At 36.4% G+C, this 18,359-nt stretch overlaps 1 protein-coding gene across 3 annotated transcripts in view; it reads left to right on the top strand.

The window, feature by feature from the left end:
• Window positions 1-18,359, top strand: part of LOC576147 (cyclin-dependent kinase 17) — a 71,626-nt gene that overhangs the window by 37,562 nt on the left and 15,705 nt on the right. For all 3 annotated transcript variants that reach the window (XM_030971934.1, XM_030971933.1, XM_011681837.2), the window contains 4 exons: window positions 7,425-7,555; window positions 9,446-9,565; window positions 13,250-13,421; window positions 16,418-16,512. In XM_030971934.1, the coding sequence (XP_030827794.1) occupies window positions 7,425-7,555; window positions 9,446-9,565; window positions 13,250-13,421; window positions 16,418-16,512 (518 nt within the window). The remainder of the gene's footprint in view (window positions 1-7,424; window positions 7,556-9,445; window positions 9,566-13,249; window positions 13,422-16,417; window positions 16,513-18,359) is intronic.

Raw genomic sequence — 18,359 nt, 5'->3', positions numbered from 1 at the left:
TAAGAGCTGTAGAAGGGGTAGCCTAGCATAGATGGGTATTAGGATTGTTATCCACAGGCTTTTTGTCAACAAAGCAACAAAGAAAAGTACAACTACATAAATGGTGTCATAGTTTTCCTTTATGAACAGGAGAATTTCAACAGCAGATCTACAGTAGTTGGGAGTTAAATCAATCTTAAGATGTAGGAAAGTCATTACCTAGCAGCAGTTAAATAAATTATTTTGAATCTGTGTTCTGCAGATTTATATGTTAAGCCTCGGTCACAAATGCCATTACGAACGCCATACGAACAATTTTCAGACAATGGAAATTCGGGAAGACAATGGAAAAACGGGGAGATTTGTACGAAATTATCGTTTGTACGAACCTTTGTGACCGTAGCATAAGGAACTTCATGTTCTTCAGGATGAAGCCATTTTAAGATGGATGTGTTTTTGCCCAGCACTGCAAACTTACACATCAAGTAAAACTTCATGTTTTGGGCTGACATTTTGAGCACACATTTACAATGGATTGAATGATTCGTTGGGATTTGTTGAATGGAAGTTACACATATCAAGTGGGGAATCTTTCAGTCTAAAATCAAATTGGAAAGAAAGCTCACATCCAATTGTATAAAGAATACGGTACCCATTTAGTTCACAACCACAGAGGATTTGTTGTGAGATTCTTATTACTGAGACCTCATGACGTCCTCTTGTCCTCTAACCAATACATGCCTCTCATGCCTGGTATGACGTACAGCTAAAGGGTGACAAAGATGTGTGCCTCAAAAAGGGTGTACAAGCTAGGCTTCCCTAGTCAAAGTTTTATGTTCATGGTGGTTATTCATTAATCGGTGCCCATGTTCTGTTATGGAAAATATACGGGGGGGGGGGGGGGGATAACGGGGATGGGTATGGTGTTTGAAAGCACTATTTATACATGCATACATGTACAACTGAAAGGGTGTGATTTAAAAAAACAAAGAAGTGTATGTAGGGTAGAATGTTGCCATTTTTCCTTTCATTTCCTATCTTTCTTTTGTTAAATCATGGTTACTGGAAATTCATTAATAATAATAATAATAATAATAATAATAATAATAATAATAATAATAATAGTCTAATAGTCAAAAAAAAAAATTGATAAATGAAAATTAAGATTTGTGTCCAATGAAAATTTAGATAACATTTGAATTTATATTTGATCGCTGAATTTACATATATTGGTATGTAAGTTATTACTTAAAGAAAAAAATAAATCAAATTAAATAGATGAATTTTCTTACTTAAGTGATACAGAGCTGCCAACTAGTACGGATTTTCCGTAATTGGTACGGAAATCAACGGCAATTACGGAAGCACGGAAACCCCTTCAAAAATTACGGATTCCCCGATTTCTGGACATGCCTATGTATTAACACATGCATTATGCATATGCGAGTGTTTTAGCGGTAATGATCGCGATACTTCCCGGGCCTCGGCCCGGTGGTTAACTTTTGAGCGCACGGAAATATCATCCGCGCCTCAGCCACGACCACTGCACACACATGTAGCTACCATCGAAAGATATGCACACCGCCCTGCCTATATGGGCTGCGTGTGCTAGCTTTCAGCATGCAATATATATCGGGGAGACGGCAAACTCGTCCCAAGTCCATTTAGCCACCTTGCAAACCAACCCGTACGGTACCATGTCCATGTGTAGTTTATAGCAGGTCTACAATTTTTTTCCCCTTAGTGATGGGTTCTCATTGTTATGATAATAAAAGTACGACTCGACTAATGATGAAGATGATGATGATGATGATGATGATGATGATGATAATTGTCATAAGGAAAATGAATGTACTTCCTTGATTAAACTTGAATTTATATTCAACAATTATTGTCATTGTGTTTTATTTCACATTATTTGTTGGATCATGTTTATTCATTTCATTTTATTCATATACCCCTTTTCATTGTTGATAACAAAATATGATACACGAATAAATTTTGAATGAGCTGACACACAAAGTTTTGACCGATACGAAAGCGCATGCATGGTGGATGTGCTGAAACAAGTGGCACGATATTTATCTGGGCGAAATATGCATTGGCCGAGTGTTACACTACCGCATGTGCAGCAGGTCGGCCGTGGTCGCGTCAAACTTCGAGTAACCGACGGAGAAAAATGACTTCAACTTCATCGAAGAAGCGTTCTAAAAAACTGCAAACCTTCTCAGGTGAAATGGTCATGCATTGTTCCGTCGAAAAGGAATACAAACAGTGCCTGTTGTACACATTGCTCATCCGATTTTGGAATTGGTCATGGCGGTTCGAACGATATCCAGGTACATCTGAAGTCGGTGAAGCACCGGACTGCAGCGGCGGAGGCAAGTTCCAATTCCCGCAGTCATGACATCGCCCAGTTTTTCGTCGCAAAGGACAATTCTGTCACGAACGCCGAAGTGAAGTTTACTCAATTTTTGATAGAGCACAACATCGCGTTTTCAGCAGCAGACCACCTTTCACAACTTGTCAAAAATGCCTTCCCTGACAGTAAAATTGCAATTGTAAAAACCTGAAGTGAATATACACACGTAAGTGAAACAGGGTAATGATACATCAATCCTCTAATAACCATTGTTTTTTTTATAGCACTTAAAATGATGTTATAAACAGAATGTTCTTGTTTTTACTTCAAGTCCTGTCATTCAGAGTGATGCTATTACCATGGTACTAGTAGTTTGTGTTGTGGTGTTGTGTGCAGCTCTACAATGTACGTGCAAATGCAGTCTTCTTGATGTTGAAAGCGCCGCGCTTGAAATTACTGATTTCCATCCAAAATTACTGATTTTTAGCTTTCAGATTACTGATTTTGGTTTCAGAGGTTGGCAGCTCTGGTGATAGGATCGAAAATGTAAAATGACCAAAAGAAGACATACTGTACATGTAACCAAAAGGAGACATATCTAAACTTATAAATCTCCAAACTCTTTATGCAACATTTGGAAATACATTTGTAGATTTATGAAATATCTAGCAACTGATCAATCAAAAAATGCAGGGCTCCAAGTAATATTAATTATTCTCTTCTTCTTTCATGTTAGCATCTTATCAAACATGAATGTATGATTGATCACTGAGCACGCTCAGAATCCACACCAATTATTCGAACATAGATAAGTAGAGCAAGAGTCGAGATATGAAGTCTTTTGTTTAACTCCTAAATGCCATCTGTTTTGACAAGGTAAAAATCTCCTGTGATCAATTATCTCCTAATGAAGTTGTCAAACAAAGTCTCTTTCACCTGCATCAAGGAGCTTCATATTTCTAGCATCAATTTATTCTCCTTCTGCCTCATCAGATGCTTAAAATAGTAACTCAACATTTTCACCTGCAATTAACACAAAGGAAAAGAAATATGCTATTCATCAGCGTACGTGCTAAATTGGATTTATGTTTGTTCTAGGTGTATCTCAGAAATAGACACGGGTGTGGTGCCCTGATCGTTTTGTCACTTCAGCCTTGGGGTTTTGATGCAGAGTGTGGAGCTCACTGGGCATTGGGCTCTGCTTTTCTTTGGTATCCTGGAGAAGTCTTTGTATTAATTTGGTTGCTCTAATGTAAAAATTTAATAAGAATTAAGAAAGATCATTTTTTTTTCTTATGGGGGGGGGGGGGGTGGGGGGGAGGGAGGGGCGGAGAGCCTTAATCTGCCACTGTACCACATGGTCTCTTTATATTTTGATAGGAGAAAGTGTGATTTCCATTAAAGTGTATTAACTCTGTATTTATAGTATATGAGCCAATGTCCTTCTGTCTCTCAACAGACAATATTATGTAAATTGAAAACATGGATGACCTTTGCGGTTGTTTTCAAAAATAGTAATAGAGGACTAAATTGTTTGTGTCTGTTCATTAGTGGACTCAATCGGGTGTCTTGGGCATTAAGTATTGTCTTGTTGTTTTGTTTTAGACAGATAACGGGATTAGATTGCAATACCAAGCCAGATGGACTAAGAGCATTATACTCAAGCTTAATATAAAGACACTCTCAGATCATTAACGTTAAAGTGCTTTGTTATAAAGCCTGGATGCTTGTTTAGAGAAATAGACGTCTTAGTTCTACATACATGTAATATGTGAAAATGAATGTGATGGCTTTGGTGACAATAATCAGAATTTAGCGCATATGAAATTCAATTTTAAAACTTCTACCCTGATCGAGGAAAATTTAAATATGATTTTTCTTTATATTTTATAGACCTGTCCATTTTAATACTTCATGTACAATGACATACTGTATTTTCTTGTGACCAATTAAATCATAAACAAGAATTCTTTGGAGTTTGAAGGATAGGCCTGCACCTCTGAATTTATTTTAAACAGACATATGGCACCATATAGATGTTGTGAATCATCATCATCACCATTCGCCTGCAATAATCTATGTGTTGATTATTGCAAACATCCGGTTTTATACTGGCATTCTGGAGTTTTGTCAGAATTTGCTAGGCAACTATCCATAAAGATAACAAAAAGAAAATAAATAAAAAAACCCACCTCTGTAGTTTTTGTTTTAAATGTCTGCCGAAACTCCACTGCTTTTTTGTAATGTGAATGCTCATGCAATGACGAGCAGCCCATGCACACAACTCCCCAAATAAACAGAATAAAACACCATCGGCGGTTTCTAATATTGTAAAAGCTGTAAATGGTATTTAAATTGTTGATTTTTATTTTGGTTTTTCTGTAATGTAAATGGGCCTTATTTTGTTGATGATTCTATACAGACCTGACTGTCTGGAAAGATCGATCTATATTTTGCCACAATGTACAGTGTTCCCTTCATACTACGGTACATACAAGTATGTAAATACATGAGCATGTCTTTAATAAAGATGCTTTGCCAATCGATATACATAAGAACGTGACTACCAATAACCCATAGACCCTTGAGATGGATAGTTTGATGAAATGAATGAGAACGAGAGAAGGAGAAAGCAAGGGAGATGGGGATACACGCAGGAGGAGGATGTCCTACTGCTCACATCTATCCTTGCATGTTATGTACAGGGTGTTTCTTAAGGGGATTCTTGTATAGGACCTTCATGTACTTCTCAGTAATTTGAATCATGCATATTGATATCCATGTAAGGCTATTCCATATAGGTTTCTTTTCTATATGTATGCTTGTAGAATTGATTATATTACGACTCAACTCGAACAGACGCCTGGGACACATAGGCTCCCATAATATATGTCAAAACCCTCCCCCCCCCCCCCCCCCCAAAAAAAAAAATAGAATGAAAATAGACATTTACCAATTAGGCTCATGCATAAAGACCCAAAAGGAAATCAATCTTGACCCCCCCCCCCCATGAAAAGTTAGTGTGCTGTTTATATTGAGGAAATCTAGTAATGTACAATTTATGGGGAGGTACCTGCATAAAAACAAACCTCTATATATAAAGAGAAAGCTGCTCCTACTTTCAAATATCAAAATTCTGCAATTTTTTATTTTTTTTTATTACCCACATATGATTCTTATAAAAGTATGTTTAATAGTCTAGAGGCTATACCGTTCACTCATTTCAAGAGTATGAAGAACAAAGCATTTCTTGAGGGGGGGGGGGCAGGGGGGAGGCCAAACCTGTTGAAAAATTCTTGCTGGAAAACAAAATCCAAAACAGAAGAGAATGAGACAAAAAGAATTACAAACGGCTAGCTTGACATTTTTTATTCAAATTTTCATTTGTGGAAGTTTCTTTATTTGTTAGGCTATTTTACCTGATCAGCAGTGATTGCTTTCAGGTCACATATTATAAATCAAAATGAATTGTAAGATTTCAATTTACACAAAATACGTGTTCTGAACAGGCAACAGGTCGATGTGTACACAGTAGATGTATGGTTATCACAATGACGTATGTACATTGCAATGTGTTTCCTAATTGGTAGCGCAATAGTCCAGCTGCCCATAGGTCAAAATTGCAATGGTAATGAGTAAACAATCTCAAACTGTGTGTCAACCTGCATTATGACTGAGGTAGGGCTTTCTCAGTTGGTACTAACACCTTTGATCATTGCAAGTGCAATTCTTTGTACTATTATGAAGAGGGAAAATATATCTTTGTTCTTTGAAGGGATTGGGTATCTTTGCCTTAGATTCTAAGTCTTTCCGCAGTGGGTGGTGTACAACTGTACTGTATGTACAGTACATGTACATGTATAGGGAACTTCACAATGCATAGACTGAAATGGCCTCTTTGCTTTAGCCCCCCCCCCCCCTCCTTCTGTAAAACTATCAGATACATATCACATGGAGAAAGCAATGTAACAATAGATTATAAAATAGTACAGTGGTAATGCAGCAAGCGATGAAAGAATGTGGACAATTCCAACTACGCAAGCTCATGCTGACTTCCATTTTATACGTCACTCTGACTCTAAACAACATGTAACTGAGTAAGGAGAGTAGATTTAAACTTTAAAGTCCGATATAAAACAAGCTTACATGGAAAAGGAAGAATCAGATTTCACTTCGCCTAGATGCGTTGCACTTAGATCAATTTTGTTTCTTTGAAAAATGATTGCACTTGATTACCAATGATTTTATTCTGAGATTTGATTTTGACATGTTTTTATGAATATATGATGAGAATATGCTTTATCTGGTAGGTGAGTAACATGCCTGTAAAAATGTTCACTGTATGTATAGCCAGACATGAACATTTTTGGATAATCAGTATTCTTGGGAATCTCTTTGTCTTATAATAATAATTTGAGTATAAGGCATTAACCGAGTCCCTTGGATGTTTATCTGCTTATTTACCTTGTGAATTCCTGTTTTGGAATTCTAGTGAAAAACGAGTGGATGCCAGTTAAAAATACTTTCCAGAATGTTCTAAAAATGAAATGAGCAAGGTGATAGGTGAAGCCATACATTCTTCACCGACTCTCCCTGCAAAGGTTTGAATGACTTCTTCTTCATTTCTCTCTGGATGAGTTGATTTTTGAGCCACGAAACAAGATGTCTTGCATGCGATCACCTTTCTGCCTACAGGACTTCTCTGATTCTCCGCCCTTTCTACATGATCCTGGTAACTCCTTATTTTCAACCAGTTACGGTGGTTTCTTTGAAGAAATTTAGCTTTTAATGCTAATTTCCCATGTTGTATCATCCCGTGGCACCGCTCTTTGAGATCATGAAGATAACTCAACTGTAGGCGATCATCATGAGTGACATTTGCATAACAATCGAGTCGACGAGATGCTAATCTTGTCTTTCTATCTTCCTTCCTCTCTTATGGAGCGTACAGTTCACGTGAACGATCCATCATAACATGATCAGGAATGATCAAGATAACTGCTTGCATGCATGCATTATTTCATCTTGTTTTTGTACACATGTAATGTATCCAGTTTTATCTCATTATTCCATTCAAAAACAGAGATCGTGACCCAGAATCGACTACGCAGCTCCGATGGAGAGAGCGACCAGACGTCGGGCGCTTCAGACGAGAGTCACACCCCAGTCAGAAGACGTCATAGACCAGGGAGACTACATCGGAGATTCAGTGAGGTAAGTCAAACAATCGCCATCATGATTAGGGAGGTTGGCATTAGTCATTCAAGACTTTGAGGTAGGGTCTTGATGTACATGCAAGGCACCCAAATTGAGCTTTATCTTCTATTCGAGAAGTTGACTAGTTGACGATGAGATCTTGTTTTTCGAAAAGTCATAAATTTCAGTCAACGGAATGAAGTTGTTTTTGCTATGTGGGCTTCAACTCTACATTAGAGTAAAGTACAGTCATTGATGCACCAAGTAAGTCCAGTTGCATAAATCAAACAATATCACTAATACCTTGCCTTGCTTGTCGGTACATGAAGCTGTAATTCTCATGGGCTTGGCATAAGCAAGTTCTAAAGAACTATGAACTTTCGATTCATGAAATAACAGCAATTGTTGTACCAACGACCTGTTGCAAATTGCGAAAATTTAAAGTTGTGTCAGTTATGATTGATTAATTTCATTGAACTAAACCACTTACTAAATTGTTAAAAGTTCCATGCATGCAGACATACTTGTTCAAATATTAAAGGCATAGGCCTACCTGATCTACACTGAAGTCATATGTGATATACTATTCCTGCGTTTTTAAGCCTGATTAAAACACAGATTTCCCACTTATGGCATTCAGTAGTGCCAGCGACTCTAGTAGAAACCCTTGTTCTGTAGTGATGTGGACTACATTGTGCTTTCACATGTACACGTACCCATTATTTTAAATTTTACCCTTGATGGAAACCAAATTTTTTTCCCATTAAACTACGAGTATGATTATATGATAGCAATGAGTTTTTGCAAAGAGCGCATTCTGTTTACTTTACTATTGTTCTATTCAAGGACTGACTAAAAGTCAGATTTCCCTAAATTTGACCTTGAGTAATGCGTGAGACTAGTATAATTGGAAGCTTCTGTTCATGAGAAAGACATTGTGTGAAGTTGGAATGTGTTTTCTATCATGGTTCCACATTGCCAAATTTCTCTGTATACTACTACCACCAAGGTTCTTATTAGTACATAATACCAAGTGTGAGGGCCTTCCGAAAAAAAAGATACCAAGGGCAAATGACAAGGGTAATAAAGATATCAATGAGTATACTTTCCAACCTGCAAAATTACTCAGTCCTGCCAAACCACCGCCATGGATGCTGCTATGCCTTGTGTAAGCCATTTTGGACCAATGGTGAAATATTCCTACCCAGAAGCCTGGCTATGTGTAGTTAAAGATAAACTTTAGTACTGGTAATGCGATTGCATTGTGAAAGAAAAGGTGTGGAAAGGATCAGAAACAGTTGATCATGTAGCATGTAAGTATTGGTGTGCACTGCAAGGTTCTGGAGTCATCAAAATCATGATAAATTTGACCGAGTCTTGGTAAAGTAACAAGCACATACACAGAAAGCTATGTATGGGACAACACGCATGGTGTCGGGGTTGGTACTACCTTGATTCCTTGTCTTTCTATGCTCATTACTCAGCCAGTATACATTTTCTTCCAAAATTGTTTGGCACATGTCATTTATTTGTAATCTTGAACATTCAGTGTAAGTTTCGTTTGATTCTGTGAGAAATAATTTTCTTTTTTTTACCAGTACTCAACCTTCTCTTTAACAACTGAATTATTCATACCCCTTGTAAACTTGATGTTTTTGTTCCTTTTTTTTCTTCTCCGTAACTCAAAATTGAAAGATGGACTGGTTGAGTTAAGGCCTTTGTCGAATACTTTAGATGTAAGCTTTAATATGTCACATTCTCAAAAAACATAAATGGGGACTAGTCAATTTTTCACATAATTAACAAATTTAAAGAGGAAGTAGTGGTATGAATAATTTATTTGTTAACTGTATCTGTTAATGTAGTAATTAAGTTATTTATGCTTCCTTGTGTTCATGTATTTATTAGGATATCTCCAAGAGGCTATCCCTGCCCGTTGATATGCGTCTTCCTGAACAGTTCATTGAAAAATACAGCCTTAGCCCTCCATTTGAAAAGATGAGCAGGAGATCAAGAAGAGCATCACTGGTAAGTTTGTTTTTTTTAGTGCTCACTATCACCCCTGGTAGAAAATCGAATAGTGAATCACAATTCAGAAGTAAACTGAAGAAGGGGAAAAATCTTGTTCATTCTTTGCATTGTAGAGTACGGAGTTGAATCTTGGGCTGGCTTAAAGTAGAGCTGCGATACTTTGAGAGCATTTAGAGCATCTGTAGCAGCACCTAGCTCAGCATTGTGCGACAGAGGCTTACAATTCACCTGTTCACAAGTAATCTATATCAATTAATAAAAACAAGTTTCTTCCTCAAGTACCTAACTATCAAAAGTTTGAGTTACCTCTTATTAGTTATTACATGTCAATAGTCAGAATACAGGTTCCATACACTAGTTGTTGCCATGCCAGACAAAACCTTGGAAAACCTCTGGAAAGCCTCATGCATCATCAATAAAAAGTTAATATGTGGATTGGTCAATTCTGAGAAGTTTTCATTTTGTTGAGTACGGCCAGCTCTCCGTCTGATTGCATGTTGACCAGACAGTACCAAGTAAACAACAAATTGTTTGATAATACCTTGCACAGTGTGGTTTTGGACTTAATGAGCTGAAAGTCTGATATAAATAGATCATAATATGCCATTTGTAAAACAGTTTCATTGTCCTGTTGGCAGTTAAGGAAATGCTACTAAGAGGTGTTCTGTTGAATTCCTTCAGAGTTGTGCAGCTTCCTTCATGGGAATGGTAGCGTGACAAGAGGAATAGTTAGTTGGAATTGTATCGGACTTTTATTATAACTTCTGATCAGAGTGCCAAGTGTGGCGTTCTTACATTGGCTCTGGCAACATTATGCTTAGGGCTTTATTTCAATACCAGTACAGTCAAACCTGTCTAAGTGGCTACCTTCTATAAAGGCCTTCTATCTAGCTTTATTGATCACCTATATTGTTTTCCTCTTTGAAGAAATATGTGTTACAGAACCTGTCTACACTGGCCAGTCTCCCTTGGGTGGCTTGTATAGACAGGTTTGACTGTATAGCATATTGCCTTGGATTGTAATGGGATTTTAGGTTATATGCAGGAAAAGAGCTATGTGTGTTTGATCCACAGTTAAAGTTTGGAATTCATTAGGCGATGGAAATAGATCACTGAGCAGTTTGAGAGAGCCAGAAGGGCGTTAAGTTTGTGTTAAAATATAGAAGTTAACTCCCTTCTGGCTTTCAACAGACAATCTCTTGTATAATCCCAAGTGCACTGAAGGCTACATGTAGTTATCAAGCTTAACAACTAGTGGCAGATTATCATATTGCTTTATTTTAGTATTTTTTGTTTGTAGGGTTTCCTTTATTAATCTTGACTTGTTTGATAACTTGGAATGAAACCCATATATACATGTACATGTTAATTGAAACTGAGATTTTTTTTCAAGAGTTAAAGTAGTCAATTCACCATTCTTTTATGGCTTCAGTAGGTATATATAATAAAACGAGTAGGACAAGTACATGAAATATGTAAGACATAGATTGTAGAAAATGATTTATCTTTCTTAATTTCTTTCTTAGATATTTTAAATGGTGAAGATGCGAGTTAGAAAAAAAGTTAAAAAAGTGAGTGAATGAAGTTACCGTAATTAACGGTGTATAAACCGCCCTCGTGTATAAGACGCACCCCCGACTTTGAATTTTTTTCGGCGGCAAAAAAGTGCTGTTAATACACCGTTAATTACGGTAAAGGAGAATATGCAAGTGGGCCTCTCTCTGTGTGGGCGGGGGTGTATGTGGGTGTATGAATGTATGTGTATTTATTTGAAGTGTAGACGATATTGTCTGCCAAGAGTCATAAGGGTGGTAACCCTGTAGCAGATGATATGAGTAATGAGTATCCTTCTGCCTCTCAGCAAATGATATGACCTACAATGGTATATTGGTATTTATTCTTACATGTGCAACAAGAATTTAAATCGTAAGATATAAATCTTTACTCTATTACAAATCCCTAGTTCAGTTCAGTTCAGTTCAGTTTATTTCACATCCAATAAACGATTTACAACAATCAAATACAATAATATAAGATGCTACAATGTAAAGGCTAATTTTGAGGCCAGAATATATACTTTGCAGTTTGAAAAAAGCCTACCGGTATTTTTCATTTGTGCTATGTAGAATTTGATTATTGTAACCAGGGTTCTACACCCACCTTCTTTCACAAGGGCTTAGGTTTGTAAGTTTGAAGGTGTGTGTAAGCATGGGTGCCCACTTCCCTGTTAAATCTTTAATAGTTTCTGGCTGGCTGATGTCAAGATTTAGGGGCCCTTGTGTGAGAAGCCCTCTGTTGGTGTTAAGCCCTGCTTTAACATAATGAAATATTGATAGAGTTGACCTTTATTGGTAGATTCAGCAATCACAGTAATACATCCGTCACAGCTAGCCTGAATCCATTGTTCTTCATTCTGTGCAGTTTATAAATATTGTAGTGATGCCAGAGTGTGATAGATTAATACATGAAAAGGTTATAAACGAGTCAAGATAATCAGCCTACATGTATGATCTGTAAGCTGATAGTCAAGGATATAAAGAATGGGGACTTATGGACATTGCACTTCCTTATGCTTATACATTCATATCAAAATTTGTGATAAATTTTCAGTGTCTATGCATGCATGCATGATCTTTATAAATTAGGACACTCTGTAATGTTTTCCTGGTAATGCCAAGTTGTGAATCATTTGTTACGTACAAGAGTTATTAAAAGGATAGAAATTTATGTGATGAAAGTAAGTGATAATTTGGTTAAACCTGATTTACAAACTCGCCTTAAAGGTGCTATGTCCCTTTTGCAGCCAACCTCAAATGCTGTAGAACTTTGCAGGAATTATGAATATGTCATGTATGTTCTATCTGTGAAATTTAAACGTTAGCAGTGTCCTCATATTCAAATTATGCAAGGAAACCCGTTTACTTGCTAGACATCACTGTCAGACACTATTGAGTGACTGACTGGCTTTTTTCCTCTTTGGTAATAACATACATGAAAAGAGTTGAAAAGGATATACATGAGCATTTATCTACATCAATAACCCACTTCTTGTGATGGCCAAGATTAAACTGATTGAATCTTTGCGCAGTATAAAACGTATGACCATTCGGTACAATTGTCTGAAAATCGAGACTATTACTTTTGGGCTCTATAGCCCTAAAGTCGATTTGACAACTAATAGTCGTTATTTTCCCACTTGAAGACAATTTCAAGCCCCACCTTTTTAGGGAAGTTCTAAATTAGTATTATCTTTCAAATGCAGTTGGAATTTAACTTTTTCATTTTTTGGCCTGCAAATGGGACATAGTACCTTTAAGTTAGCGTACAAACTCATCTCAAGTTACTAACAAGCCACGTTCCAAAGCCTAAAGTTAATGTCAGATTTGATTTAGCATGCATGTATTTTATCTATTAAAAAAACAAAATATTAAGTCAAATGGTTGTTGATAGTTTGTATCTGTTGGGTCAAAACTACCAGGACTAAAGATTTGTTACCCTCAAAACTCACAAATATAGGAAGGAGGAAATATAATACTCATGTAAGAAACAGAATTCAATGATGAAGCACTGCATTAGCATCAGAAAAAAAGTTTTTCACCAGATCTTTCATGCGTATTTAGAATTTTTTATAGCTTGTTTCATATTTTTTAATGAATTCTTTTCTTTGTGGTGCACTTACAGTCAGAAATAGGTTTCGGCAAGATGGAGACGTACACCAAGTTGGACAAGCTAGGAGAAGGGACGTATGCAACAGTATTCAAAGGGCGGAGTCGTCTGACAGACAACCTAGTGGCTCTCAAGGAGATCCGATTGGAACATGAGGAAGGGGCACCCTGCACTGCAATAAGGGAAGGTAAGGTCGTTAACAATTCTGTTGCTTACTTCGACTATATGCGCAGTCGCTTGTTTGCCGAGCATACACTTTTGTACAAAACAAGAGGTACCAATTGATGGAATCTGTTTGCAAAATTACTGGTTTCCAGCCCCTAGTTTGATGACAACTCTTCTAACACCGGATCAGACTAGTCTTGCATTCATAACCGTTAAGTAATAGGAAGCTTTTTTTGCACTCGAGTCTCTCAACAAAATGGACACCAAACTAACAAACAACCAGATCTTGGCCAATTGGACATGATATTTTGTTTGGTCTATTCTTGGTCTTGTGTCAGGCTCTCCAGTGTTACTGGGCTAAAGACTTTGAACGTGAGGAATATAAACTTGAAGAATGAAGGAGAGAGGAGAAGATACACAGATCTGTAGTCATTGAACATTGTCATCATTACATTGAGACAATCAATATGAGAGAATCTGCATCTTTTATTTGGAATACGCTGGGTGTTGATCCTTTTGTTAAAGGGGTGGGGGCGGGCATGACTCCCAAAGTACTATGTACCAGTTCAGGAAGTGTGCAGATTCACGATCGTTTAAAATATCCCCCTTTATCTTAAAATGTAGCAGTTAATGTATATATTGAGTATATATGAATATTTCAAGCAAAAACACAAACTCTGATTTTAGGTACTTCCATTTACATTTTTGTGTGATCTAAAAATGCACTGTTAATGATGCCTACAAACTTGTTGACATCTGGAATTTTATTCACAAGTTCAGTCGCAAATTTGTATACTTGGAATGGAACTCAAGACTATTTTAGTCCCAGTGTTGAAAGTTAGATGGCAAGAAAATGAAAAACTGACCATGTGGTCTGATCAAGACTGATCTATAATGAGAAGGCAATCACTGATAATCCTGAGTAATTGAATTTGGACTAACCAGATTATCATTCCCATCCCTTGGCCAGACATCAGCCAGTAATTGACTTTACAGGCAAAATAAGTGAAGAAATACAGATAAATGTTGGAAGACACAGTGAAAATATTAGCCTATCCAATGCATAGCCCAAGATACTTGGGCTAGAGTCAGAGTCTAGAAAAGTACATGTATGTCTTGTGAAAAATTCTATTCATATTCAATTGGTAATAAGCTTATGAGTATGAGGGGGGTGTTGGAAACTATCCCCTTCCTCCTTTTTGAGTAGTATAATGGTAGCAATACTTGAGAAGTCTGAAAGACAAAGAATGGCAGGATGTATTAAGAGAAGGTTGTTAAGTGGCCCTGCAATCTTACTACAGAATATACTCTGGTTGTAAGGAGTTAATACAACTATGACATCAGAGGAAAATGAACATTTGTCAAATTACATGGATGTTACAGTCATTTGCTAGGCTGCTGATCTAGACCAAGGGGAAGCAATAAAAGCTGTTGTGTCTCCCAGCATTGATAATAAGCGTTTCCCATTCAAGGTCAATGAACTATCATAGGTCAAAGTCAACTATTAGTTTGAAGTAGGTTTGTTTCTCAATCCTCTTATGTCAGAGGGCATAGATATGAATGGCTGGGCTTATCAAGGCAGTGCTTCAGAATTATCTATGATGATACATCATTTCAATGCAATCATGGCTATCAAAATCATGTGACTTTGTATCACCCGGTCTGAAATGAGGAGTTTATACTGCCTACAGCCATGATGATATCATTGTGTAATTTGTTTTAGAGCCAGAAGGGAGTTAGCTATATGTAGTACAAAAGGATGTGAGTTGATGCCGTTCTGACTCTCATTTTGCCAACTGGAGGACCTCAAAAATGTGTCAAGATTTATAATATGTGGAAGATCTGCATTTATTGATGGCTTTAGTTATTCATCATATGCATGAAATAGTATGTTTCAAATTAAAATTATCAACAGTGCAGTCAAAGAAATTAAACTTAAAAAAAACTCTGGAATTCTACATTTATTTTTTAAGAGTGAAGTTGAAATATAACCACTTTAAAACAAAATTCAACTTTAGTAGAGCAAAGTAGGAAAAAAGAGCTCTCATGAACAAATTCTAATCATACACTACTTTCTACCTAAAACCTTTGCCGGAGCTCATCATTGCCAGTGAGGGGAGTTGACAGTTTGTCGATAGACCCAAACTCATTTTTTTTTAGACGACAAATTACCTTCTCGGTGACTCTGTATATTTGCACATGTTGTGCACGTGACAGTGACGCTCTCCTTACAGTATAATTGCAATTGTGAGCAAACATGTATAGCTGTCTGCTTCCATTTTCATCTGATTGTCATAATGCTTGTGCGCCTTATCACGGTAGTCGTGCTAAAGCTGGGGTAATACTATGATTGCAGGGCCCTCATGCAGAACAGTATTAATACTGATGAGGCTACCCTGGGTAAACAAGACATATTATTATTATTATTTAAATCATCATAGTCAAGTCAGTCAGATACCAGCAAGTCCAATGTGTTATATGTTTTGATAAAAGAATCATTTGCTGATGAAATAAAAAAGAATGAAACTCACTCTCAATTGAACTCTCTATCTCAACACTCAAATTTTTTCTTTTGAATTTCTTATAGTCTGTAAACATTAGGGGCCCTAATAAAAAAAAAAGAATGCCATAAGCCCATAACCCATGTTTCTTAGCCATTCAAATACAATTGGTTCAGGAGCGTATATTTATAACTGTCACATGCTATTGCTACTAGTATTAAATAAGCAGGGCCGTGATGTTTTAGTCAATGTGCATGGGGTTTAACAAATATTGTAATGCAGTCATTACTTACAGTATGTATATTACAAATTTATTTTCTTCATTTTCTTTCATATTCCTGATGATTAATAACATATGAAAAAGGTAATCATGATACTGTTGTAACATCTATTTTTTATTTGTTAAAATCTGTTTTCTCTCTCCTACGTGTATGTTGAAATAGCTGTCTTACTTCTTGATAATGGCATTTTAATCTTAAGGTATATCTTTTTACTTGTCTTGTTATTTTTCTTATAGTATCACTTCTTAAGGGACTGAAGCACCACAACATCGTCACACTACACGACATAGTACACACAGAGAAAGCACTCACACTAGTCTTTGAATATTTGGTAAGTAAATTCTCAGCTGATTCCATACACTCTCTGTCAAATTCAAGGTAACTACATTGTATAGCTGAATTTAGATACCAAAGAAATGAATGTTTAGAGTAAGATGTAAGATGTACTTGTACATTAACTATGAGAGTTTGATTTATGATATCTTAACATACATTCTGAAGGAAGAGGTTGAGTATTAACTGCATTTTGTTTAAAACTGCTTTTTACAACGTTCATAAGTGTCCCTAAAAGATTACAAGATTCACTTATGAAAATTTAGGTTTAACTGTTTTTCAAACATTATTGCATGAAAAAATAGAAAGAAAAAGGGGTGCATTTTCCAGAAAGTCTAATAACCAACAAAAAGAGAACAGAAAAAACCCAGAAACAATACATTAGGTTATTGAGCATTAAAAATGAGGGGGGGGGGGGGGGTAAAGTTCCAAAAAAGTCTGACTAGCAAACAAAAAGTGAACAAAACATAAGAAGGGGGTATGGGTCCAAAAAAGTCATATTCACTTCAACAGAGATCCACCCCTATTAAAACTAGTTAATTATGAGGCACTATTCACATTGTTAATGTAAAATTATTTCAATTTATCTTTTTCCATCTCAACAACAGTCTTCGCCATTGTCTTCCTTTCCTTTATTAGAAGCCATACATGTAGTGAAATTTGATCATTAACTATATTTTGAGATTAATTGCAATATCTCGTGGAGATATAAATCTATTTAAATTTAAAGTGATAAGAAGGAAATGACCTTTTACAATCTTGCTAGGAATCTGTTTCATCATTGCATACATCCCATATGCTCTTGTCGTGTTAATGGCTTAATGGGCGTTCCCATAATTGGCGTCATGACATCTTTTACTTTGGCACAAACATGTTATTTTGACTGAGCTGAAATGATTTTGAAAATAAAATGATGATGCACTTAGCAGAAATAATATTGTTCAAACCCACCCCCGTTTTTTTCATGTACAGTATATTAGCTATGTTAGCATTATATCCTGCAGGAGGAACATGTTATCTCTAAACCTCAGTTTAGAGTTTATTGATGTTCATATTTGTTTAAGTGTTTTCATGACATAGATGAAGTAATTATAAGAAATACAGACTTGTTAGCTGCTTTCGATAAGTCTGCAATCCAGAATTGCAATACCCATGTATACATCCCCTGGGTACAAGCACACACTTGTAACTGATATTTTCTCAGAATGATTTACACAATACCAAGTTGTGCCAATGTCCGGATGTTTGTCACATGACTTTGCTTTTCGATTAAAAGATAAAATAGAGTTCTGTTCATGTGATCAAAATGTGAAAGAAATTGTCTGGAACTCTTGAAGTGGAAGGTTGATCATGTAGTATATGAGAAGTGATGTACATTGTGAAAATTTTGAATCATTAGAAATCAAAATAAATTGACTAAAATCTTGCTGATAATCACTCGTACTGCACATGGAAATGGGTATGTGGGACTACATACATGTATTTTGATATAAGGGTATTGAAGAGCAGTCCTTATTAGTGGACATTTCTGCTATAATTTTCTTTCAAAAATGATGTACAAGAACAAGAAAGCTCATCATTCAATCATCTTAATCAGAACCTGACTTTCTCTTTAACTGTTTCCTGAATCGTGATGTCCATACTATTACATTCATTCTCTTGATTTGTAACACCTTTACCTGAATGTCATGAGAGCCTTCCTTGTTTCCCTCAAAACAAACACTGCCCAGAGATTTGATGTTCCCATGACAACAAATAATGCGCACATGTTCTGACACATTGTTAATGCCAGGCACATACATTCTACATGTTAACATGAAAGTGTGGAACAAACGTAATTTCCAC

Source organism: Strongylocentrotus purpuratus, unplaced genomic scaffold (genome assembly GCF_000002235.5).
Source record: "Strongylocentrotus purpuratus isolate Spur 01 unplaced genomic scaffold, Spur_5.0 spur5_scaffold_6, whole genome shotgun sequence".
Classification (NCBI taxonomy): domain Eukaryota; kingdom Metazoa; phylum Echinodermata; class Echinoidea; order Camarodonta; family Strongylocentrotidae; genus Strongylocentrotus; species Strongylocentrotus purpuratus.
The sequence above is the reverse complement of the archived record's forward strand: the minus strand, read 5'-3'. Positions and strand labels throughout refer to the sequence as shown.